Source organism: Staurois parvus, unplaced genomic scaffold, assembly GCF_062004578.1.
Source record: "Staurois parvus isolate SC_StPar_1 unplaced genomic scaffold, SC_StPar_1.0 ptg000811l, whole genome shotgun sequence".
In the NCBI taxonomy this organism is placed as follows: Eukaryota; Metazoa; Chordata; class Amphibia; order Anura; family Ranidae; genus Staurois; species Staurois parvus.
In genome coordinates this window covers 76,150-103,213 of record NW_028318607.1, presented here as the reverse complement: position 1 = coordinate 103,213, position 27,064 = coordinate 76,150, and the positions used below count along the sequence as shown (strand labels likewise).

The following is a 27,064-nucleotide window of genomic DNA, read 5'->3' as shown; positions in this document are numbered from 1 at the left end:
GCGGTCCATTGTTGAAATATATAGCGAATATATTGTATGTCCAATTTCTTGCAAGCACATTAACCCCTTGACGCCGACGTAACACAAATATGCGGCCTCACGGACCTGGGCTTTTTTCCGTGGGGCCGCATATTTGCGTACCTGTCTTTGTGCTGGGAGCGCGCCGCTCGGCGTGCTCCCAGCACCAAGACCGCGGTGTCACTGAGAGCCCCGGGTCCCGTTCTAACGATCGGGACCCGGGACTCCCGATTCCGGGTCACGTAATCGCTGTGATAGCCTCTGATTGGCTATCACAGTGATCAATCACTGTGCAGCCCGGCCCCCTTGTTTTCTCTCTCTCTATGAATGGAGAAGAGAGATACATTGTATCTCTCGAACTCCTGACATAGAGAGATAAAAAAAAAAGTTTGTAAAAAAGAAAAAGATAAATAAATATTAAAAAATAAAAGAAAAAATAAAGAAAAATACCTAGATCAAGGTTTGATCTAGTTCAGTACCAGGGTTAGTGTTTGGGTCAGGGTCAGGGTCAAAGGTCAGGGTCAAGGGCAAAGGTCAGGGTCAAAGGTCAGGATTTTTTAAAAAAATTGGTATCAGTGTCAGTTAGTGTTAATGTCAATGTCAGTGACAGTGTGTTTTATGTAAAAAAAAAAGACAAAAACAAAATGCGCACTGTTGTTTCTGGACTGTACTACGGGTACAAACAACAAATAACATACACATATATGGTATCGCTGCGATCGTCAAGAACTGGAGAATGTATTTTGGGTTGTTCTTTGGTGGTAGGTTATGGTCGTAACAAGAAACACACAGTTAAATTAAAAAAAATGATTTTTTTTTACTATTTTGGCCCAGTTTTCCTTTAATAATAATAAAAAAAATTAGGAGCTATCCATTACCATTTACCACCAAATGAAAGCCCAATTTGTCCTGAAAAAAACAAGGTATAATCCACCTGGATGTACAAAGTAGTTGTGATGATATGTACGGTTTTACTAACACGTCAACGTTGCAGAATTGTGCTTAGGCATTTAGATTTGTTTTACCCTTAGGCGTGAAGGGGTTAAGCTAATGCTCCTTTGTTTGACTTTTCTTCCTTTAGATGCTTTCAGGGGGCTCAGTGTTATAAAAGTAAACGTGTCACAAGCCTGGACAATTCAGCTGAGCATATGGTGAAATAATGCTCAAAGAGAACGTTTACTATGGAAGCTGTGCCAAAAAATGGTACACAGAAGGCAAAGGAGTAGTTGCCAGCAGGGGCGGACTGACCATTTGGAAACTCGGGCACTGCCCATGGGCCCGGGGTCAGTAGGAGGCCCCATGAGATGCCCCTGGTACCTTTTTCATAGGCTTTTCTGAGTTTGTGCAAGGACACAGGGGCCCCATGATCCCCTATTGCCCGGGGACCCCATGAGTTGTCAGTCCGCCCCTGGTTGCCAGTCTAGGACTAGCTTGTAGAATCCCTGCAGCTGTGTTTTCCATTACGGACTCACCATGCCTTGTTTCTAACCATGACTCTGTGTGGAGGTAGCCATCATTGTGGAGGACCAGAGCTTTGCTTCCTCATGTCAGGGCTATCCTCCTTGATGATCTAATAACTGATGGAGTCATTTTCAAGGGGCAGCAATAGAGCAAAGATCCACAGAATGAATAAAGCAGAAACTGTGTTTTTCTTTCACCCGGAAAATCGTAAGCAGCACAGGACTGATATCACCAAATCTCACCCAGATTCTCATGAGACTCTCCATTAGAGGCATTAGTGCCTTTTGATGATCGCTTCAGATATTGCAGCGAGGAGGCCAGAAAATGGTCATTGTTATATTTCTGAAGGCAGTCAAGGCGAAGGGTACATTTTTTAGGGTACTGCTTAGACAGAATTACCATGTAATATATTTCCTATAAGAGCAAATGTACGATATTTTCAGTACTTATCTGCAGGTGAAGTAGAGGTTGCCGTTAGTAAGACCTCCATGGTCAAATTATTATTTTATTATTATACAGATTTATATTGCGCCAACAGTTTGCGCAGCACTTTACAAAATGAAGGGAGACATTACAGTTACAATACAATTTGGTACAAAAGGAATCTGACAGGAAGATCCTACCATACAGTTGGCACAAGACAAGTTTGATCTGATCACCTCCCAAGCCTATATTAACCACTTCAATACCGGGCACTTCTACCCCCTTCCTGCCCAGGCCAGTTTTCAGCTTTCAGCGCTGTCGCACTTTGAGTCACAATTGCGTGGTCATGCAACACACTACCCATATGAAATGTTTATCATTTTTTTCACAAAAATAGAGCTTTCTTTTGGTGGTATTTAATCACCACTCATTTTTTTTTATTTTTTGCTAAATAAAACAACCTGAAACTTTTGAAAAAAAAAACACACTTTTCTTCCTTTCGATTATAAAATTTTGAAAACAAATCACATTTCTTCATAAATTTAGGTCAAAATGTATTCTGCTACATTACTTTGGTGAAAATAATAATAATTGAATTTGTATATTTTTTTCAAATATTTCTATTTTTTTTTTAATTACATTTTTTCTTTTCTTTTACTATTTTATTTTTCAGCACACTGTGACTAAAGCAATATAATGTTACCTTAGTAACATTGAACTACTCTGGGCAAGTGATCGGGATTTTTTTTTTTAAACACATTATGATTGCTAATACCAATGTATTTCATTGATATTTCCAATTACTACTGAATGAAACTTATTAGTCTTTTGTTGTGATTAGCTGTGATTGGGCAAAGCTGATTACATGATACAGATGGGCTGTGATTGGCCCTGTCTGTATCATGTGACTGCTTTGACCAGTCACGGCTTACAACATAATTGTATACAATGGATGGCATGACAGGAAGCCATCCATTGTATACACTCGACATGTGATCTGTTGTGATTGGTCACAGCGGTCACATGACACTAGCAACGGGCCGGTGTAGTGATATGTCATCGGCTGTGTCCCGTGGACACAGCCGGTGACAGATCGCGCCGCATGAGCGACTCGTTTTGACAGTACATTATATGATGCCCAGTCACAACGGTGAGTATCCCGCCCGGCCATCAATCTGCTATAGGCCGGGCGGGAACATGTTAAAGAGGTTTTAAAGACAGAAGATTTTTTTTCTTTACCTTAATGCATTAAATTTGAACTTTAGTCAGGAAATTAAGTCTTGCTAGATCACTTCAAGCTGGCCCCTTTTTTGTAGGTATAGCTATGTAAAACATTACAAACAGGCATATACTGTTTACAGTCCAGTAATATACTGTCTCCCCCTGCTCCGCACATGCTCATTTGCTCTCCGATCTGTTGAGGTCCTTAAAGCAAAATGAAACCCTCCATCTTTTTAGCCAAGGCAGCTGCTTCTGTTTGATCTGCAATTTCCATGGTGCTGCACATGTGATCAGTTATGACTCCGGTCATTTGATGGTTTGGTTCAGGACACAAGCAAATGTGAGTTAGCAATCCCGGCACTCCAGGAATGTAACTGTTTTTTAAAGCCGTTAAATTGATGGGTTTAGTTCTGCTTTATGATTTACTGCTCCGCAGGGGCTCTGGGCTTCAGCAAAATGGCAGCCTTCAGCAAGAAGACACAGGATCCATGCTGGAAACCGTTTACAGCACACACTAATTTTGGTAGCAAAATTATTAATGTAGAATGTATGTTTATCAAGTTGTTATGGGTAAAGTTCCACTTTAATGTAAAAAAAACCTTCTGCAACCACCCCCCCCCCCCCCCACAAATGATTACCTGAGTCCAATCCCAATCCAGCGATGTACATAAGAGCAGAGGCTCTCAGAGCTCTCTCTATTCTCATTGGCTCAGACACTGGCTCATGCTGCTGTCAATCACAGCCAGCGTGAAGGGGGTGGGGCTGAGCCACACTCTGTGAGTCTAAGGACACACACAGCTGACTTGGGAGAGAGCATGTACAGGTGCCCCCATAGCAAGCTGCTTGCTATGGAGGCACTTGGCAAGGGGGAGGGGCCAGGAGCACCAGCAGGGAGGATCCAGGAAGAGGAGAATCAGGGCTGGTTTGTGCAAAACCACTGCACAGCACAGGCCAAGTATGACTTTTTTTTTTTTTTTTTTTAACCTGTGCCTTTACAATTACTTTAATGGGCACCTTCATTAATCTGAAAGCGGCTCAAAAGGTTGGATTGGTGTTAGGCAGCTTGACTTTTACAGGAAAAAGTCAAAATGTGTACATAACTTCAGCTGCCTGCTTCTCTGTAGCTACTGATGGATTTAATTTTTTTTTTTTTTTTTTTTTTATCCACTGAAGCAGACTTATACATTTTGCTTTTTTTTTGTTTTTGGTTTTTTTTTGTATACCATTCTCTGTTAAACGGCAGATTTGTGACATTTACTGTAAAAGGGAAAGGCAAGCCCCAGTCCTTACATTTCTTTGTATGGGGAAGGATTATAACCTCCATCATATTTTTATTTTATTTGCTGACAATGTCTTCCTAGTGGACATTTCCCTTCATCTCTTCGACCGATTACAGGTGGTCACTAGGAAACGAACCGAAGGAACAACTCTCCAGCAGCAATACAATAGCGTGAGGAAGGATTATAACATTTCTCAGGTATTTTACTGTCTGTGTCCTATTGGAAGATTTCTCTTCCATTCATGTCGTGTCATGGAGACAGGAAGTGAAGGTAAATCTCTCCAACAGGGACACAACCAGCAGTTAAAAGCTGAGAGAGGCTTTAGCACCTGTCCCCTTTCTATCTCATGTGTAGCTGTTTGTTAGTTGAGAGCGATCTGCAGAGTTTGAAGCGCATTGCAATTTTTGGTTCATGTCACACTGTTCATTTTCAGGTCTTGCCTCTCACTGGCCCCTTGGCCTTTCACAAACTCTTCATTGTATGAGATGGCCATGGCGTGCATCTTCACACATGTAACATTCCATATTCTCACCGCAGCCATCTTATAGAATGGGAATGCCTCCATACACCTCCCTGCTTACTGCTTTGTGGCTTTACTGCATCTTAGCACCTTTCAGCCTTATCTGTGTCCTTGGTGGTAGTTGTAACTGGGCCTTCAAGGAAATAACAAGCTTTATTGCAGTCATTCTTTTAGTACGAGAAAACTGCATTCTCCAATAGATTGGTGTAGGAGGAAAGGCGCTACCCAGGTGTAGGCTGGTGCTTAAAGATTCTCATATTGGTTTGGCAGCTTTCATCGCTCCCATTCCGCTGCCTACTTGCACTTGCTTTAATCTCCACCATTGTTTACTTGCTGATGCTGACAAACTCGTCTTTTTTCAGAGAAAGAGACCATTAATTGATCTTCATTGTTTTAATTTGCCTATTTTTCCGTGCAGGTAATGGGGAGAGATTAGGCAGCCAAGTTGGGGAATCCCACAAGCCACAACTGCCACAGAAGAAGGAAAAGAAGGATTTTCCAGTCAGTACTTAACCTTTTTTTGCTTTGGTGCAGTGCTTTAACCTCTTTGTCACTGTAATTGGTGGATTAATAATCCTCCATATAATGCACTTTACTGGGAGAATGGTATTGTACATTCCCTGCAAGGAGCATGCAACTGTGCATGCTTTAAGTTTTGAGTCCACACTGTCATTTAAGCTGGCCATATGCTGATCAACATTCATCCAGCTGCCACCGTCAGAATACATATAATATACACTGCTCAAAAAAATTAAAGACTTTTTAATCAGAGTCTAGCATCAAGTCAGTGAAACTCCTGGGATATTGATCTGGTCAGTTAAGTAGCAGAGGGGGTTGTTAATCAGTTTCAGCTGCTTTGGTGTTAATGAAATTAGCACCAGATGGGCAACAATGAGACGACCCCCAAAACAGGATGGTTTTGCAGGTGGAGACCACTGACATTTTTTTTCCTACTCATCTTTTCTGACTGTTTTTTACTAGTTTTGCATTTGGCTAGGGTCTGTGTCACTACTGGTAACATGAGGCGATACCTGGACCCTACAGAGGTTGTACAGGTAGTCCAACTCCTTCAGGATGGCACATCAATACGTGCCATTGTCAGAAGGTTAGCTGTGTCTTCCAGCACAGTCTCGAGAGCATGGAGGCGATTTTTAGGAGACAGGCAGTTACTCTAGGAGAGCTGGACAGGGCCGTAGAAGTCTTTAACCCATCAGTAGGACCGGTATCTGCTCCTTTGTGCAAGGAGGAACAGGATGAGCACTGCCAGAGCCCTACAAAATGACCTCCAGCAGGCCACTGGTGTGAATGTCTCTAACCAAACAATCAGAAACTGACTTCATGAGGGTGGCCTGAGTGCCCGACGTCCTCTAGTGGGCCCTGTGCTCACTGCCCAGCACCATAGAGCTAATTTGGCATTTGTCATTGAACAGCAGAATTGGCAGGTCCACCACTGGCGCCCTGTGCTCTTCACAGATGTGAGCAGGTTCACCCTGAGCACATGTGACAGACGTGAAAGAGTCTGGAGAAGCCGTGGAAAATGTTATGCTGCCTGTAACATTGTTCAGGATGACCGTTGTGATGGTGGGTCAGTGATGGTCTGGGGAGGCATATCCATGGAGGGACGCACAGACCTCTACAGGCTAGACAATGGCACCCTGACTGTCATTAGGTATCGGGATGAAATCCTTGGACCCATTGTCAGACCCTGTGCTAGTGCAGCGGGTCCTGGGTTCCTCCTAGTGCACAATGATGCCCGGCCTCATGTGGTGAGAGTATGCAGGCAGTTCCTGGAGGATGAAGGAATTGATACCTCTGAATGGCCCCCATACTCGCCTGACCTAAATCCAATAGAACACCTCTGGGTATCCTGTTTTGCTCCATCTGATGCCGCCAGGTTGCACCTCAAACTATCCAGGAGCTCAGTGATGCCCTTATCCAGATCTGGGAGGAAATACCCCAGGACATCATCAGTCATCTCATTAGGAGCAGGCTTCAATGTTGTCAGGCATGCATACAAGCACGTGGGGGCCATACAAACTACTGAGCACCATTTTGAGTTGCTGAAATCAAATTTCAGCAAAATGGACTAGCCTGCTGCATCATTTTTTCACTTTGATTTTCGGGGTGTCTTTGAATTCAGTCCTCTGTAGGTCGATCGTTCCATTAAACGATGGGGCATCCTTACGCTCCTAACACATTACCCAGTCCATATCCATATAGAGATCCAGCAGGAGATTTTTCCCCATTGAGATACGTGTTTTCAAAGTGTTCCTTTAATTTTTTTGAGCAGTGTATGTCCCAGGAGAGAGGAGATTCTTCCATCCATTTTATTTGTGTGGATGGAGGAATCTGTTTTTTTTTTTTTTTGTTGTTGTTTTTTTTTTTTCCCTCCATTTCACCCACTGGCTGAATGAAAAAAATTAACCATGTAAAGTTACTAAGGATCTGGAAGCATGGTTCCAAATTATGTGATCATGACAATTGTTTTTAAATCCACCTTTTCAGGCTCAAGGTGCCATTGTATTTTTTTTTTTTTTTTTTGCACTCACTGAGCAACCTGGTATACACAGACCAAGGCAGAGTTAAGCTGGGTATGCATGTATTGAAATACGTCTGGTTTAGAAGGAACTGGACAAACTCTGCTTTCCACTTTCTGTTCATCAGGAGCCAGTCGTTAGACTGGTTTGTGTTGAGCAAGAAAAACCAGCATTCGATCAGCGCTTACAGCCAATGGCTGCAGGTGCTGATCAGTGTATTCTGTGTATACCCTGCTACCTGTTAGTTACTGGCTCCGATTTAGGCTAACAATGGAGTTTTGTATGAAATACACTGCAAATTATTAATCTGGATTATCTGTCTTCTAGAAACCAGCAATAAATGGATTACCACCCACCCCAAAAGTACTTGTGAGTATTTAACATCTGTTGAGAAACATGTTACAGTTTATCTCTGCTCAGCTCTCTGGTGCTTGCATTGTTGAGTAACAGTCACAGCCCTCATCACAAATGTCTTCACAATGGTGGTGTTTCTTACTAAGTCTTTGTGAATTACTGAGAGCACTGGGTTTGTCTCTGTTGACTGCAGAGCCAAATTCAGAAGCCCAACACAACTGCTATGACAATAGAGGTGATAGTACATCATCCATAGGCTCACACTGTACACACTGACATATTTACATATTCAGAATGGATAGTAAAAGCAAGTTTATGCAAGCTCTCACTCACCTAGGTAGCTATAGGTATTGAGAAAATAATTTTGAAAGATCGGAACTGAGGCACAGTAACCTTTTTCTTCCTATTACTGTCGATTGCGTCAGCTGCCAGATTTCTAAGTATGCACACAGCAGGCTGTTCGAAACTGACCCAAACAGTGGTCTTTTTTGTGATCTTTGAGAATGAACAGTGCAAGCAGTAAGAAAGTCAGGTTTAGGGGCGGACTGACCATTTGGAAACTCGGGCAGTGCCCGAGGGCCTGGGGTCAGTAGGGGGCCCCATGAGATGCCCCTGGTACCTTTTTCATAGGCTTTTTTGAGTTTAGGCAAGGACACGGGCCCCATGATCCCCTATTGCCCGGGGGCCCGATGAGTTGTCAGTCCGCCGCTGGTCAGGTTAGCTTTCTTTAAAGCTCCTTATACTGCCTAAGAATATGTAGGTAATTATGTTCAGTCTGAACACAGGTGCACTTAAAAAATGGAATGTACATCCACAGCAGCCAAAAACAATCTTCCAATAGCCTAATTCTTACAGTATTTGTAGCATGTTATTCCACTGAGAATAATGTTTAATTAGGCCCCTTTCACACAGGCGGAAAGATCGGGTACGCCTGTATGTTTTCATGTGGACCCGATCGAACCATCCATTGCCCTCTATGGAGCGGCGGATGTAAATGGACATGTGTCCGGTTTACACCTGCTTGCATCTGATCCTGTCTGATAAAATCAGACAGATGGGGATCCGTTCCTCATCCATGTATCTGTTTGGATGCAAGCCAAATGTAAACGGATAGGCGGTCTGTTTACATCTACCTGCCCATAAAGGACAGCGGGCTGTGTCTCTGTCTACTCTGTGTGAGCGGACACAGGTGGGCCTGTCATCCACCTGCTTAGTGGGGGTCAACAGACAGATCCCCCGTTGAGCAGGCGGAATTTGCTGACGTAGTTCGCCCGTGTGAAAGGGGCCCTAGTCTTTTTGACTGTATTATTGGTGTCCTGAACTGACTTGTGTATTTTGCCTGTAATCATTGCAATGTCTTGCCATGTTTTCCTAGATGGGAGCCTGTTTTTCAAAGGTTTTCGATGGGTGCCCTTTGAAGATAAATTGTGCCACATCCTGGATACACCCAGATACTAAAGGTAATTTAGCATCAAACAAAACGTCTCGGAAGTGTTTAACCGTTTCAATACCGTGCAATTTTAGCCCCTTCCTGCCCAGGCCATTTTTCAGGTTTCAGCGCTCTCACACTTTGAATGACAATTGCGCTGTCATACAACACTGTACCCAAACTAAAATTTTATCATTTTCTTCACACAACTAGAGCTTTCTTTTGGTGGTATTTAATCACTGCTGGGGTTTTTATTTTTTGCTAAATTAACAAAAAAAGACCAAAAATTTTGAAAAAAAAACACATTTTTCTTTGTTTCTGTTATAAAAGTTTACAAATAAATAATTGTTCTTCATAAATTTAGGCCGAGATGTATTCTGCTACATGTCTTTGGTGAAAATAACCCAAATTAGGATGTATTTTTTATTCGTAGGAAAGTTATAGAGTTCACAAACTATGGTATAGATCTGAAAATTGATGAATCCTGAAGTACTGACAGCCAATCTAATTTCTTGAGGTCCAAGAATGTCAGAATAGTACAGATATCCCCAAATGACCCCTTTTTGCAGAGTAGACAGTCCGACGTACTTCATAAGAGGCATGGCGAGTTTTTTGAAGTTGTATTTCTTTGTCATAATTTTTCGGAAAATGAAAAAAATTATTTTCACTATTTTTTTTTTTACATACTGTCACCAGTGCAGTACAGCGTCATCATATAACTGGCATGGCGGTGAACAGGGACACTGACTGGTGACAGTATGAAAAAAAAATATATATATATATTTTTTTTTTATTTTTTATTATATTTAATTTTTTATTAAATTTTTTTAAAAAAAATTTTAAGATTTTTTTTTTCATATTTTACTATGACCAAAGTAGTACAATGTTACCATACCATTAGCCATTGTACTACTTTGGGGAAGTGATCAGTATTTTTTTTTTTTTATTTTTTTTTTACACAATTTGCTTATAGCAAAGAATTACTTTGCTATAAGCAAGCATTTGCCTGAATGAAATCGATTCATTCAGCTTTTTTTTTTTTTTTGCTTTTTTTTTGTGCTTAGCTGTGATTTGGTCACAGCTAATCACATGACATGTGCATGTGATTAGCTGTGACCATTCACAGCTAGGCACTAGTATACAATGGATGGCATCATGAATGAAGCCATCCATGTATACAACTGTCATGTGACCTGCTGTGATTGGTCACAGCAGGTCACATGGTACCAGCAACGGGAGCCGGTACTCGGATCTGTCATCGGCCGTGTCCGAGGTGCACGGCCGGTGACAGATCGCACTGCTGCGCCGCTCTGCATTTGTGCAAACGGCACATGTGCTGGAGCACGCCAAATGGCGTGCACCCGGAATGGAGAGACACATCTGAAGCCGCCAAACGGCCATTGGCCGGGCGGCTAATGGTTAAAAGGAACTTGTCAGGGCTAGGAGATGCCATTGCTGACAAATTTTTAAAGTGAAAGTTTATAGACTTAACCTTATCCTTATTTACTACCTATTGAGACGGTGAGGTCTGTTTCAGAGCATTCTGTCACTGTACTCTATTATTATTATTATTATTATTATTATTATTATTATTATTATTATTATTATTATTATTCAGGATTTATATAGTTTGCTCAGCGCTTTACAATATGACGGGAGACAATACAGCAACAATACAGTTCAATACAACCCTATATTATGATTTGATAAAAAAAACTGTGTTTTGAAATATTATACATCAAGATATTTGGTACAATTTGTAAAACGTTCTACTTTTCTGTTTTATGCAATATGTCTTACAAACTGATGTCCTTACCGTCATCAGAGACACTGGCCTATGTATCCATGTTAGCATATCTCTCCTATGTACCATCCATCTTCCTTCTCACCTTCCTAGGGCAGCATATAGACCAGGGGTGTCAAACTGGTGGCCCTCCAGCTGTTGCGAAACTACAAGTCCCATAAAGCCTCTGCCTTTGGGAGTCATGCTTGTAACTGTCAATCTTGCAATGCATCATGGGACTTGTAGTTTGGCAACAGCTGGAGTGCCGCCAGTTTGACACCTGTGATATAGACGATAGTTTTGTTTTTTGTTTTTTTCTAACCAGAAGGCTGAACAAAAAACTGACTCAATTCCACCATCCACACTCTCTGTGGATGAGGGGATCCTCCTACTGAGTCTTTGTATTCGGACAATGGGGAGGCTTCCCTGCCTTCAGAATACTCTGACCAGCACTGCAGGCTATAGCATGCAGTTCTAATCTAGTGAGAAAAGATCCAACAGGACGGTTGTAGGTTGTGTAGAAGTCGATCTGTAGATCGACTTCTATACAGCCTTCCTGCCCATACGTGTATTGAAATTTGACCAGTCCCTGCTGAACTGGCCAAATTTTGATCCATGTGTGGACGGCGTTTTTCTTCTTGGCTAAGCCAATTTCCTGCTACAAATTCGCCTTCTGCCCAACCTTTTTATCCTTTCCTGACAACACACCATTTCTTCTCTGTGTTGGCAGAAGGAGAGAGAAATATCATGTAGGAAGATATGTAAAGTGACAGTCTGTTTCACCTGCTTATAACATATTTTTCTTTATCAGACCAGTATATCATCTTTGGTACAGAGGATGGAATTTACACCTTGAATCTAAATGAGCTTCATGAAGCCACAATGGAGCAGGTACTGGTTATAATATACAGGCTGCCTGGCTGTTATATTGTCACTGTCATCTGAAGTAGGAGCTCTTTGTCTCCTCAGTCTGATTTATTTTTCTTTATGTTGCAGCTGTTTCCTCGAAAGTGCACTTGGCTGTATGTCATTCATAATACCCTCATGTCCTTGTCAGGTAGGTGTTTCACTTAGCACAATGTTGTTTACAAGGGGATTTCTGCCATCAAGAAAAAAGACATGAACAAGCCCTCTACTCTTGAGCAGTGTCCAGTGATGTGATCCCACACCATAATGACCTCATCTTCTTTACAATTAGTCTAATGGATCAAATATTGGCTGGTCCCTGTTGAACCGGCTGAGATTCAATTGGATAATTAGATCCATCTATGGGCAGGCTGATTGTACCCACGTTGGTCCATCACATCCAGCATGTCAGATTGTTGCCAGCAGCTATAGCTGCTAGCTGTAACTGCTGTGTTCTCCCGGCAGGGATGGCCCGTGCAACCTGTGGTTGTAGGAAAGAAAATCGCATAATCTATGGCCTGCCTTATTGAGCAAGCTGTGTTTTTTGTATGTAAGTGCATAAAGAAGTATACATTTAAATAAAAAAAAGCTATGTAAATTATAGCCATCTCTACACACTCTTCAAATATATACCTAATGTATGTCTTCTTAGCTCCTACATTCATTTCAATATTTCATGCCCCATGGATCACAATCCTACTTCCAGGCTGCCGCAGAACAATACAAATAAAACAATTCTTGGCATTATGCGTCGCTGTGTGACGTTTTCTTAAAGTGTAACTAAAGGCAAAACTTTCTTTTGGATCGAGTAAGGGAGAGTTATAACCCCTGTCAGTTTTTCCTTCCTGTCCCATAGCCAACAAAGGAAGTGGGAGGAAATCCCTCCAAAGTAAGGGAATCTCTGGGGTGTCACCGGTACTAGTGTCCCCATTGGAAGATTTCACCTCTATTACTGCTCTGGTGTGGACCCAAAACTGGGGATTTTCTTTTCTTCTTCTTTTTTTTTTCACTTTCGATGATAACCGTAAACAACAAATAGAGTGGGTGAGTCTCCCTAACGGGTACACAGACAGCAGTAAAAACCTGACAGGTGTTCTAATCCCTCTCCACTCTATCCAATACAAGAACAAAAACGTTTTGCCTTTAGTTACTTTACATTTTTTGTGCATTTTATTCAAACTTCCTTACCTGGAAATCCTGCCAGTAACTGGGCTCTCTGATGCTGGTGGTCATTGCTTTGTTGTAAGCCTGCTGTGTGTGTCCATTGGGCTGCCCCATCAGCCTTATCAGGTAGGCAGCCAAACAGCCACCTAAAGGAGCAGGCATGTCAGGCTGACAACACTGCTGCTAACTTGGCACTGTCCGCCTGTAACAGGAAGTGCCGGTACTGACAGGATCTCCAGGCAAAGAACTTTGAAACAGACTCAAAAAAACGGTTTCTTTTAAGAAAGCTATACATTTCAACAGTACGTTAATTGGTTAAAAGTAATGGTGCCCCATTCAATATTAGGTCTAGTTTTTTTTTTTGTTTGTTTTTTCCTGAAATAGCGTCAATAGATATATTAGAGTATGGAGCAGTGTGCACCACAAAGGGTTAACAGCTTTATAGATGAGGGGATTGGAGTGAGGTGGGGACCCCTGCTGACAGTCTGTATGGATATTGTTCCTGCGGGGAGGGGTGGTTGTGTGCATAGAACAAAGGCTACATTGGATGTCAGATGGCACAGCTCCAGTGGGCTCATTGAAATGCGGGATTTGACATTTACACACTACAATGAAGACAGGAGAAGCTAATAAATGACATGAGAACAGAAGGCTCTGGCTACTCTCCTGCACTACTAAAGAACTTGTTCTCTTTACTTAGCAACGTGGAGATAACAGTCCTGTGCGTCACGTGATGCACTGACAGTCTTGTCTCTGAGGACGATCATTAATGGTTCTCAGTTTGAAGTGGCGGGCTGGCGTCCCTGGGCCTGAACGGGCGGGCTGGCGTCCCTGGGCCTGAACGGGCGGGCTGGCGTCCCTGGGCCTGAACGGGCGGGCTGGCGTCCCTGGGCCTGAACGGGCGGGCTGGCGTCCCTGGGCCTGAACGGGCGGGCGGGCTGGCGTCCCTGGGCCTGAACGGGCGGGCGGGCTGGCGTCCCTGGGCCTGAACGGGCGGGCGGGCTGGCGTCCCTGGGCCTGAACGGGCGGGCGGGCTGGCGTCCCTGGGCCTGAACGGGCGGGCGGGCGTGCTGACGTCCCTGGGCCTGAACGGGCGGGCTGGCGTCCCTGGGCCTGAACGGGCGGGCGGGCTGGCGTCCCTGGGCCTGAACGGGCGGGCGGGCTGGCGTCCCTGGGCCTGAACGGGCGGGCGGGCTGGCGTCCCTGGGCCTGAACGGGCGGGCGGGCTGGCGTCCCTGGGCCTGAACGGGCGGGCGGGCTGGCGTCCCTGGGCCTGAACGGGCGGGCGGGCTGGCGTCCCTGGGCCTGAACGGGCGGGCGGGCTGGCGTCCCTGGGCCTGAACGGGCGGGCGGGCTGGCGTCCCTGGGCCTGAACGGGCGGGCGGGCTGGCGTCCCTGGGCCTGAACGGGCGGGCGGGCTGGCGTCCCTGGGCCTAATTTGAACTGGGCTTGTGCAGTAAGCCTATGGATTATGCGTAGAGCACTTGCCTGACTGAAGTAAACTGACACCTGGTTGCTAGGACTGGTTGCTTTTTGTGCTGCCTTGGGCTTAGTTTACACTTGCAGTTAGGGGTGCATTCACATCACGGAGGTGCGACCAAGCCTGCTCACCTTTTTGCACTGTTTTGTTTCTTTGCGTCGTGTTTAGGGCAGCCCATTAATTTCAATGGGCAAACCTATGCATGAGAGACACAAAAAAAGAGGTGCCTTCACCATTTTAAAAAGCGTGCTGCACCAAAATGCATGTGCAAGCTGCGTGGGGATGCCATTAAGATCATTTTTAAAAAGTGCACAATTTTGCACCCATTCCTGCAAAACACTCTGGTGTCAATGATTCCCGAAATGTGAGTTATTTTCCATGGGCATTGTAAGACACCTTCAGGACCGTTCACACTATGGCATTGTGGTAATGTGGCAATGCACAGTGAATTCTCAATGGCACCCCAATGCACTTTCCAACAGACATGCATTGCAGTGCAGCAGAGGTCATGGCAAAGCACTAATATGTGTTGCAGTGCCCTGCCAAGTGTGTGTGTTGATGCTCTGTGCAGCTACATGTCTGACAGAAAGTGTGTTGAGGTAACGTGCAGAATGAATGACTTTGCATTTATTTATTATTTTATTTCAGGTACTTATATAGCGCCGTCAATTTAAGCAGCGCTTTACATATATATTGTACCTTCACATCAGTCCCTAACCCTCAAGGGGTGTACAATCTAAGGTCCTTAACTCACATTCATACATACACATACTAGGGACAATTTAGACAGGATCCAATTAACCTACCAGCATGTCTTTGAGTGTGGGATGAAACCCACGCAGGCACAGGGAGAACATGCAAACTCCAGGCAGGTGGTGTCGTGGCTGGGATTCGAACCAATGACCCCTAGTACTGCCAGGCGGAACACATTTATGATGCATTACTACACGGTGCTGTAACCCACATCGTACCGCAACAGCAAAGTGTGAAGGGGAACTCCGAGAGTGCAGACTGTGAACTTTAAGCACACAGCCTTTTCTTGTACCATTTCCAGATTTAGATTTAGCTGTTTCTGTAAGAATTAATACAGGATGACACTGAGACATACCGTACATGATATATTATGCCTAAAACTTTTCTAGTTGAACATGTTTCTGAATATTGTCTGTGTTTTTTCTTTATGAATGCTGTCACGCGATGGACATGCAGAAGGTAAATATCTACCAATAATTTGTTACTGTCCAGCTTTCAGAGATCAGACAGTCTGTAATTTTGTTCTATTTTACTCTTCAGGGAAAACTCTGCAGCTGTATTCACACAATCTAATAGGTCTATTCGAACAAGCCAAGAAGCCTGGCCTAGCAGCTCATATCCAAACACATCGCTTCCCAGACAAGATATTACCTAGGTAAGCTATCCGCTGTGTCTCTTGCCTATCCGCTGTATCTCTTACCCATCCTCTGTGTCTCTTGCCTATCCGCTGTATCTCTTACCAATCCGCATTATCTCTTACCCATCCGCTGTGTCTCTTGCCTATCCGCTGTATCTCTTACCAATCCGCATTATCTCTTACCTATCCGCTGTATCTCTTACCTATCCGCTGTATCTCTTACCTATCCGCTGTATGTCTTACCTATCCGCTGTATCTCTTACCTATCCGCTGTATCTCTTACCTATCCGCTGTATCTCTTACCTATCCGCTGTATCTCTTACCTATCCGCTGTATCTCTTACCTATCCGCTGTATCTCTTACCTATCCGCTGTATCTCTTACCTATCCGCTGTATCTCTTACCTATCCGCTGTGTCTCTTACCTATCCGCTGTATCTCTTACCTATCCGCTGTATCTCTTACCTATCCGCTGTATCTCTTACCTATCCGCTGTATCTCTTACCTATCCGCTGTATCTCTTACCCATCCGCGTTATCTCTTACCCGTCCGCTGCATCTCTTACCTATCCGTGTTATCTCTTACCTATCCGCTGTATCTCTTACCTATCCGCTGTATCTCTTACCTATCCGCTGTGTCTCTTACCTATCCGCTGTGTCTCTTACCTGTCCGCTGTATCCCTTACCTATCCGCTGTATCTCTTACCTATCCGCTGTATCTCTTACCTATCCGCTGTATCTCTTACCTATCCGCGTTATCTCTTACCTATCCGCTGTATCTCTTACCCGTCCGCTGTATCTCTTACCCGTCCGCTGTATCTCTTACCCGTCCGCTGTATCTCTTACCCGTCCGGTGTATCTCTTACCCGTCCGGTGTATCTCTTACCCGTCCGGTGTATCTCTTACCCGTCCGCTGCATCTCTTACCCGTCCGCTGCATCTCTTACCCGTCCGCTGCATCTCTTACCCGTCCGCTGCATCTCTTACCCGTCCGCTGCATCTCTTACCCGTCCGCTGCATCTCTTACCCGTCCGCTGCATCTCTTACCCGTCCGCTGCATCTCTTACCCGTCCGCTGCATCTCTTACCCGTCCGCTGTATCTCTTACCTATCCGAAGAAAGCTGGGCATAGCGGAACAGAAATGTTAAAAGTGAACCTGTCACAAACTTGGGCATTCTGAAATGTGCGCATGATTCACCACTTGCCCTCCTGAGGATTTACCCCCCTTCCTGACCAGGGCATTTTTTGCGTCACAACGCTACGTTACTTTAACTGACAATTTCGTGGTCGTGCAATGCTGTACCCAAATGAAATTTATGTCCTTTTTTTCCCCTCGAATTTAGCTTTCTTTTGGTGGTGTTTGATCACCTGTGCGGTTTTTATTTTTGGCACTATAAGCAAAAAAAGACCAACCATTTTGAGAAAAAAAAATATATTTTGGACTTTTTGCGATTAAACATATCCAGTAAAAAAAATATTTAAATTTCATCATAAATTTAGGCCAAAATGTATTCTGCGACATGTCTTTGCTACAATAAAAATAACTATGTGTAAACTAATTGGTTTACGTGAACGTTATAGCATTTACAGATGATGGTATAGATACTGGGATTTTTTTTTTCTACTAGTAATGGCGATCAGTGACTTTTAGTGGGACTGCAGCGGACTAATTTGGTGTCACTGACATCCCCAGTGACACCAATACTAAAAAATAGCACTGATGCTGTACTAATGGCACTGGGCAGGAATAAGTTAATGTGAGGGGCGATCAAAGGGTTAACTATGTGCCAGGGAGTGTTTTGCGGGGTGTTGGGAGGGGGGTGCGCCTCACTGTAAGACAGATCAGTGTGGCGGAGCTGACAGGAAGGAGGACTGCTGTAAACAGAACAGTCTTCCTTCCCATTAGTGATTGTCGGTAATCACCGGCCGGGACCCGGGGTTCTAATCCCTCTATGCTGAAATAACTATATCACTAAACACCAACCCTTGTGAGCATACTCTATATGTTACAATACACACCATGTAGGTACAATATGTGGTATGCAATGAGCACAATATGTATACACATAAATAATAGTGAAAGCAATCCAACTATTATATTTTAGTATTCTCAACCAAAAGTGCTCCGTCAATATACTCCAAAATGTTATGGACTTAATAAGTTGCAGTCCTATGTTGTGATCAGTCCAGCAACAATAAATTCCCACTGTGAGATTCCACTTCACACAATTCGTGCCACCTTTGTTATCACAGAACTCTCACCTCATAGTAGATGTGGTATAGCGCGTATATCATACATCCATCTTTCATCAATATCCCATTCTTTCTACACCTCCATGTCACTAGGAACTCTTCACCTGAATTTCCTATTGACTCCGATCATATGTAAGTTGAGATGCCTTTAAAGGATAAGTTCACCTTTGGGAACATGTTACATGTTCCACTTGCGGGTGTAAACGGATAAACATCTTTTTTACTTCCTTTAATGTCCGCATCCATTAACATTTGTTTTTTTGAACAGAAGAAAACCCTATTTTTCTTCCGCAAAAAAACCCGCATTGTATGCAGCCCGGCAGGTCAGAAAAGGAGCTGGGGGGGGGGGGGGGTTGGACGAGCAAGTGACCCCTTCCTGAACCATACCGGGCACATGCCATCAACACAAGGAGGCTTCCAGGTTCCGATAAGGCCCCCGCCCTCAGACGCGCACAACCACAGCCCAGGGCATTGGGAAAGAGGCCCTTGTCCCCCATCAAAGCACCCCCTCACATGATGAGGGCATGTGGCCTGGTATGGTTCAGGGGGGTGGGAGGGTGCGCTCGCTCGCTCGTCTACCCCCTTTCCTGACGTGCCTGGCTGCATGTTCAGATAAGGGTGTGGTATGGATCATGGGGGTTCCCCACAAAATCCAAACCAGATTCAAAGGGCTTGGTATAAATGGAAGGGGGGACCCCATGCCGTTTTTTTAAGTTATTTTTTAGGTTCTAACACTCTGAAACTCTAGTATAAAACTTCCCATGCTGTGTGACAGTGGCAGGAAACCTTCCCAGTGGGGATTGGAGGAGTTGACCTTTAACTTTTAGGATGTATGCATCATCGTAGTAACATTCAGAGTTTCATTATTATTTTCACTATGTAATTGGTTTTGTGTTTCCCCTTGCAGGAAGTTTGCACTCACTACAAAGATCCCAGAAACAAAGGGTTGCCACAAGTGCTGTATTGGTGAGTATCTACATACGAGGATGTTGTTCAAGACTTTAACCACTTGCCTACCAGGCACTTATACCCCCTTCCTTACCAGGCCAATTTTCAGCTTTCAGCGCTGCCGCACTTTGATTGACAATTGCGCGGTCATGCAACATTGTACCCATATGAAATTTTGATCATTTTTTTCTCACAAATAGAGCTTTCTTTTGGTGGTATTTAATCGCCACTGGGCGCTTTACTTTTTGCGCTATAAATTAAAAAAAGTGCAAAAAATTTGAAAAAAAAAAAAAAGTTTATTTGTTTCTTTTATAAAATTTTTCAAACAGGTATTTTTTCTCCTTCACTGATTTGCGTTGATGAGGCGGCACTGATGGGCACTGATAGGCGGCACTGATGGGCACTGATAGGCGGCACTGATGGGCACTGATAGGCAGCACTAAAGGGCACTGATAGGCAGTACTAATGAGGTGGCACGGATAGGCGGCACTGATAGACAGCACTAATTAGGGGTCACGGATAGGCGGCACTGATATGCAGCACTGATAGGCGGCACTGATAGGTGACACTGATGATGGGTACTGATAGACGGCACTGACTGGCATCACTTCTGGGCACTGACTGGCGGCACTGACTGGCACAACCCCTGGGCACTGACTGGTGGCACTGACTGGCAGCACTGGTGGGTGGCACTGGTGGGTGGCACTGGTGGACAGCACTGGTGGGTGGGCACAGGTGGGTGGCACTGGTGGGCACAGGTGGGTGGCGCTGGTGGGCACAGGTGGGTGGGCACAGGTGGGTGGCACTGCTGGGCACATGTAGGTGGCACTGCTGGGCACAGGTAGGTGGCACTGCAGAGTGGCACAGGTGGGGGCACTGCTGGGCACAGGTGGGGGCACTGCTGGGCACAGGTGGGGGCACTGCTGGGAATGGGTGGGCGGGGCTAGTGGGCGCACAGCTGATCGGAACTTGCGGGGGTCACTGCTGGGCACCGATCATCAGGGCACTGATCATCAGTGCCCTGATGATCGGTGCCGATCCCCGCTCTGACAACTGCCGGTTCTCGGCAGTACTTTCCTCACGATCTGACAGCGTGAGGAAAGTGCAGCCGAGAACCGGCACTTGCATTTTCCTGTGATCAGCGTGTCATTGGACACCGCTGATCACGTGGTAAAAGGCCGGTGGGATCGGCCTTTCACCACATCTCGTGATCAGCTGTGTCCGTAGGACACAGCGATCACGGAGATCGCCGGGTGCGCGCCCCCTGGGGCGCGCAGGAGAGCGCGTTCTAGGAGGACGTCATATGACGTCCACTCAGAACTGGCCGGCCGCGGTGAAGCCGTCATTCGGCTATGCGCGGTCGGCAAGTGGTTAAAGTGTTACTAAACCCACAACAGTGAAATCAGTCTGTATATGCAGTAAAGCATGCTTGTTATACTCACTGTGGAATCTAAGGGGTTAATCCTCTGCATTGCATAACAAGGCTGTTTGATCCTGTCTTCTCTGAACCTCCCCTTCTTCCAGTCCCCCCCCCCCCTCTTAAGTCCTGATAAGACATTAGTGTGGAGTCACTCTGCACATGTTCAGTTTGGTGTGTATTGCTAGACAGGGGTTTTTTTTTTTCTTTCGGAGAGTGCATGTGATCAGCACAGGGCCAATCAGCACTGGCCAGACAGAGGTCAGGGGTCCTGCACAGGGGTGTATTTACCACAGGGCAAACAAGGCATTTGCCTAGGGCTGCATTTTTCAGGGGGGGCAGCACTGCCCCTTGGAAAGAGGTACAGAAGATGGGGCTCACGCGGCATGGGGACCTGGTAGGTTCCGAGAAAGGCTGCGGGTTTCATGACGGTGTATGCACAACCTGACTCTTGTTCCTGGGGATGTCTGGAGCTGTGAAGGTGAGCGTCTTTCTCTCTCTCTCGCCATGGGGGATGGTGGCTGGTGTATGGGGGCAGTAGTGGAATGCTCTCTCTGGTGGGGGGCAGGGGTGTTCTTGGTCAATGTCAGTTTCTCTCTGCGGGGGGGGGGGGGCAATTTAGTGAATGCAGGGTCCGGGGAGACCGGCTGTACTGAATGCAGGGTCCGGGGAGACCGGCTGTACTGAATGCAGGGTCCAGGGAGACCAGATATAGTGAATGCAGGGTCCGGGGAGACCGGATAGAGTGAATGCAGGGTCCGGGGAGACCGGATATAGTGAATGCAGGGTCCGGGGAGACCGGATATAGTGAATGCAGGGTCCGGGGAGACCGGATATAGTGAATGCAGGGTCCGGGGAGACCGGCTGTAGTGAATGCAGGGTCCGGGGAGACCGGCTGTAGTGAATGCAGGGTCCGGGGAGACCGGCTGTAGTGAATGCAGGGTCCGGGGAGACCGGCTGTAGTGAATGCAGGGTCCGGGGAGACCGGCTGTAGTGAATGCAGGGTCCGGGGAGACCGGCTGTAGTGAATGCAGGGTCCTGGGTTTAGTAACACTTTAACAAACGAGAAGGGGAATTTAAAGTGGAGCTCCACCCAAAAGTGGAAGTTCCGCTTTAAAGACTCGTCTGAATCTGTTTTATTGAGTTTCCGGTGTTTACGCAGGCAAGCAAAACAGAAACTGTCATCAAAGAGAATGCACTTTCCACCACTGGTATAATACATGGGATACAAAGAGAATGCTGGTGCATTTAGTAATAAAAAGGGCATAAACACATTCCGGAACAAATCGAGTATATACCAAGTTACTGTAATCACCAAAGTGTGAGATCACTAATATGTAAGTAACCTATATAAGAGAGAGAAAAGGTGTGCAGTGTGAAAAAAAAGTAGAGGGGGCAGAAGAAGAAAAAAGGGTGTGGGGGAGATTGGGACCCGAGCACTACGGCAGGACGAAGCCAGACCATGGTCACTGACCATGTGAAGATATAATCGTCGGTTTAGCAGGGAACGGACAAATTTCGATCCATGTGTGGCCACTGTGATTGAACAGAAGTCTGTCTACCAATCGACCTCTGTCCAACCATGCTATGTATTTTTTCACTGGATCAGTCTTCCCATTGTTGGAATACAATATCTCAACTGGGAGTATTCCTGCATTCACAAGTGTGTGGATGGGGAAATCGGATTCGGTTTTGTCCATTGAACCCGCTGGTTGAATGACAAAAAAAATGACCCGTTTTTAGCCAGCTTTAATTTAGGTCAATCCATTGTTAAATGCCCTCTGAAGAGCAGTTTACTGCAGATCACTCTATAGAGGGCAGCACAAACGTAACCAAGCCGTGTGAGCAAAACAGGCCTGCATCTGTATAGATTATAAAAGCATACAGTAAAGTTTAAACTGTAGATAAACTTTTGTGATTGATTTGTTTGATTAGTCCGCTGTAAGGTCACATTTTACTAACGCTTATCTTTCTCTCCTTACAGTACGTAACCCATACACAGGGCACAAGTACTTGTGTGGGGCACTGCCTTCTGGAATTGTGTTATTACAGTGGTATGAGCCCATGCAGAAGTTCATGTTGATACGGGTTGGTCATTTTCTGTTTGAAACAATGCATGTTATTGTGACTTTTAATCTCTTTAATTGTCGGTGTATAAACATTTACCCCGTATAACATGTCGTTTTTGCAGTGAGTATACATAAAGGCTTTAAAGTGACTCAGTCATCACTAAAATTAGATTTTTTTAAAATGATACCTGGAAGACTTCAATGTTGACCTTTCCCAACTTTTCCCTTACCTGCACTGAACTTTGCTGTCTTAGAGATATTGCTTATAGAGAATCTTCTGTATACGATACTTTCAGCAGCAGGGGCAGACTGACCATTTGGAAACTCGGGCACTGCCTGAGGGCCCGGGGTCAGTAGGGGGCCCCATGGGATGCCCCTGGTACCTTTTTCATAGGCTTTTTTGAGTTTGGGCAAGGACACAGGGGCCCCATGATCCCCTATTGCCCGGGGGCCCCATGAGTTGTCAGTCCACCCCTGTTCAGCAAATGCCTGGTACTGTGCTGTGGTTGTACTGTGACAATACTACAGGACACATGCTGGCAAGTGGCGACAGTCAATCTTACCCTTTTCTACCGCCCCCAGCCATTTAAGAGGTTCTAAATGCCAGAAGGCGGAGGCAGGTTTTCCGCCCATGTGACCTGCAATACTACAAGACACATGCTGGCAAGTGGCGTCAGTCAATTTTACCCCTTCCTGCTGCTTCCTGGGCATTTAAGAGGTTCTAAATGCCAGAAGGCGGAGGCAATCATGTGACCTGCAATACTACAGGACACATGCTGGCAAGTGGCGACAGTCAATTTTACCCCTTCCCGCTGCTTCCTGGCCATTTAAGAGGTTCTAAATGCCAGAAGGAGGAGGCGGGCATTCCGATCATGTGACCTGCAATACTGCAGGACACATGCTGGCAAGTGGCGATAGTCAATTTTACCCCTTCCTGCTGCTTCCTGGGCATTTAAGAGGTTCTAAATGCCAGAAGGCGGAGGCAATCACGTGACCTGCAATACTACACGACACATGCTGGCAAGTAGTGACAATCAATTTTACCCCTTTCCGCCGCCTCCCAGCCATTTAAGAGGTTCTAAATGCCAGGAGGAGGCGGGCATTCAGATCATGTGACCACTGTGATTGGCAGTCACATGATTGGTAAGCTCCCGATAGCAAGTATACATCAAGAGCTTTTAGGTACCTGCTGGTAACGCGCAGGGCACGTACTTTCTGCATAGGAAAATTATTACATAAGGACACATATATGTGGCCTCTCAGCATTAAAGCCCACCTGCCGAGAGGTGAACATGTAAGTAAAATGAACATGGTGCCTGTTTAGGAGATATTCCAATATGTAGCAGCCGGTGATGTCACATGCTCACTGCTCTCAGTGGATGGCGCACTTGAGTATACCATCCACTGAGAGTGCTATGTTACGATTGTGTCTCCCATGCCATGAGTGATGCCATCACGGCTTGGCCATTCAAATGGCTGCAGCCCGCGAACCCAGAGGGATTGTGTCTCCCATGCCATGAGTGATGTCATCACAGCTTGGCCATTCAAATGGCTGCAGCCCGCGAACCCAGAGGGAAGATAGAGATGGCATACAGTTAACATTTATATTTGTTTTCCATTTATAAATGCAAGTAAAAACAACGTACTGCTTGTCATCTGCAGTTTCTTACAGTCACATTCTTGTCTTGCAGCACTTTGACTTCCCCCTTCCAAGCCCACTGAAGGTGTTTGAAATGCTGGTGATTCCAGAGCAAGAATACCCCATGGTGTGTGTGGCGGTCAGCAGAGGAGTAGAACCCAATCAGGTTGTTCAGTTTGAGACCATCAATCTGAGCTCTGCCTCCTCCTGGTTTACAAAGATTGGAACAGGTGCAGTCCTCTTCACTGGTTTCAGAAGAATCTATAGTGAAAATGTAGAAACTTTCATTGTTTTTAAAGGGTATCTAAACCCAAATGTAATATATCACAGCTTACCAGTTCTTAGGTGTGGTGGCGGCGGCATTACTTCTCTTCCATTCTTTGAAGGACACAGCCAGATTTCCTTACGGCTAGTAGAGTTATTACAGAAAAATACCTGTTCTTGCTAGAAATCTGTGTTCTGGTAAATTCCTTTGCAACACTTTGAAATTTCAAACAGTGTTATCAACTTGATCAGTTATCTTCGATGAACTACAAAATACTTTTCCCTATGTCAGGGATGTCCAGCTCCATTTTATTATGTGCCGCATCAGCACTATGGTTGCCTTCAGGGGGCCAGATGTATCTGTAAGAACATGTATTTGCTCTTTTATTTTTCAGGAGTACGCTACATACAGAGTGCAGAATTCAGGTGTGTGCTGTGTACAGAGGGCAGAATTTAGGGGTACACAGTGTGCAAAACCCCACCCCCCAAGGCTTCCTTGCATCTCCACTCTCTCCTACCTCTCCCATGTAGGTGTCCCTAGTACCTCACTGTGTGGGTGGCTCTCTCTGCTACCTGTGTATTTGGCTCTGTTATACCTCCCTGTGTAGGCGGCACTGACTTGTAGGGTGATTGCTCTCTCGCTCATATTCCAGAAAGTTGTCCCCGCTGTTACATCCAGAAGCCACTGATAGCAAAGTTGTCCCTTGTAAACACTGAAGGCTTCTGTGTTTACATTTGAGAGCAGAGGGTGAGAGCTGGAGGTGGCAAAATGGCGTTCCGCCATGATCCGACTGCAAAACTGGGTGAAAGGGCCACGCGACAAGGCCTGGAGGGCTGGATTCGGCCTGTCAGTCTTCTGGTTGATATTTGTGCCCTGTGTAATGGAGATGAGGGGGGGGGGGGGGGGTGTTTTTATTCCAAATCAGAAGTATCCTCCAATACAGGATACATTTTTAGTTAGGATTTCCCTTTTTGCCTATGCATAGCAAATGAAAAGGATCATGTAATCTGCCCCCCCAGCATATACTTCGCTCCTACACTATAGACTGGCTGTTGGGACCGGGGAGGAATACTTGGAACTTGTGAGTATGGTTGAGCATGTGATCCACTTCCCCTCTCCCATGCAACAGTGATAGGTTCCTCATGATTGACTCACCGCTGTCACATGGGGCCAGGGAAGGAGTCCATAGCTCCTTGTAAGCTCCAACAAATTGATTTGGAGTAAGGCGCTGGAGGGGAAAGGGGTAGTGAGGAGCAAGGGCTAAGGACTAGTTCACCTAATAAGGTTGTGTACTTTAATGACTATTGATCCATAATATGTGTAATAGACTGTGAATGAAGGATGACATTTGACAGTGGGAACTTTTCCTACAAAAAAAAAAAAACACCCACCTATTTACTTATAATAATCATTTACTGTATATAGCATAGTCCTATTCCCTACATAGCGCAGTGTTTTCTTAACCTCTCCTTTACATTCTCTAGAAGAACTGACATTGTTGTAGATCTCCACTTCTAAACATGATGCTTTGCTCATTGTTTATATCTTCCGGCAGAGGGTCAACAGATCGAAGCGATACATGTGACGCAGCTGGAGAGAGACACTGTGCTGGTCTGCCTGGACCGTAAGTCATTCAGCCTTCGCTTCATGAGCTTGCTGATGTTTCTGCCTGATTTTGATTATCACTGCAGCTATGCTTTTAAATGATTCTATACTGGATCGATTTTTTTTTTTCAGGTTTTGTGAAAATAGTAAACCTCCAGGGAAGGCTGAAGTCTAGTCGAAAATTGGCCTCAGAGCTCAGCTTTGACTTCCACGTCGAGTCAGTTGGTGAGTGTATAAATGGCTCCCTTCAGTGTGGTTTAATTGAAGCTCTAGGTATATAAACAGGGATTTTTCGGGGACCTCTCATAATAATGACATGTATGTTTTTTCCAGTGTGCCTGCAGGACAGTGTGCTGGCCTTCTGGAAGCATGGCATGCAGGGAAAGAACTTCAGATCCAATGAGGTGAGTTTAAGATAGATTCCCACCTAAATTTATATGTGTTGTAATTGTGTAGATTTCTCAAATTATTACCATAGCCTTAAATTGATTGCTTTAGCCAAGGTTCACGCTACAGCGGTGTGGTAAATCCCATGTGATTCACACAGGAACCGCACCGCATTCCTGTACAAATCACATGCAATTTGTATGCGGTGCAATTAGAGCCATACATTTTGTATGGCTCTATTCGCACCACACCCGCACCAAAAACACGCATGACCCTTTTTTGGTCCGCACTAGAATCGGATTGCATAGGTATTCACACCTATGCGATCCAATTCTGCACATCGCATCACATTTTGCCAACCGATATCGGGGTGTTGTGGTGTTAACACACACACCCGCATTGGTTTGCATGAATGGGGTGCGATTGTGGTGCGGAATTCGCACTGAAAACGCAGCAAATTCCACACCGCATAATTGTGAACCAGGGCTTAGCTGTAATCAAACTTCACTTGACGGTGGC

At 45.2% G+C, this 27,064-nt stretch overlaps 1 protein-coding gene across 1 annotated transcript in view; it reads left to right on the top strand.

The window, feature by feature from the left end:
• Nucleotides 1-27,064, top strand: part of MAP4K5 (mitogen-activated protein kinase kinase kinase kinase 5) — a 171,869-nt gene that overhangs the window by 135,513 nt on the left and 9,292 nt on the right. Inside the window, exons 18-30 of the mRNA XM_089654856.1 lie at nucleotides 5,342-5,424; nucleotides 7,788-7,829; nucleotides 9,190-9,274; nucleotides 11,838-11,917; nucleotides 12,023-12,083; nucleotides 15,786-15,788; nucleotides 15,870-15,984; nucleotides 19,123-19,181; nucleotides 22,565-22,668; nucleotides 24,341-24,518; nucleotides 26,109-26,177; nucleotides 26,291-26,383; nucleotides 26,492-26,562. Of these exons, the coding sequence (XP_089510982.1) occupies nucleotides 5,342-5,424; nucleotides 7,788-7,829; nucleotides 9,190-9,274; nucleotides 11,838-11,917; nucleotides 12,023-12,083; nucleotides 15,786-15,788; nucleotides 15,870-15,984; nucleotides 19,123-19,181; nucleotides 22,565-22,668; nucleotides 24,341-24,518; nucleotides 26,109-26,177; nucleotides 26,291-26,383; nucleotides 26,492-26,562 (1,043 nt within the window). The remainder of the gene's footprint in view (nucleotides 1-5,341; nucleotides 5,425-7,787; nucleotides 7,830-9,189; nucleotides 9,275-11,837; nucleotides 11,918-12,022; nucleotides 12,084-15,785; nucleotides 15,789-15,869; nucleotides 15,985-19,122; nucleotides 19,182-22,564; nucleotides 22,669-24,340; nucleotides 24,519-26,108; nucleotides 26,178-26,290; nucleotides 26,384-26,491; nucleotides 26,563-27,064) is intronic.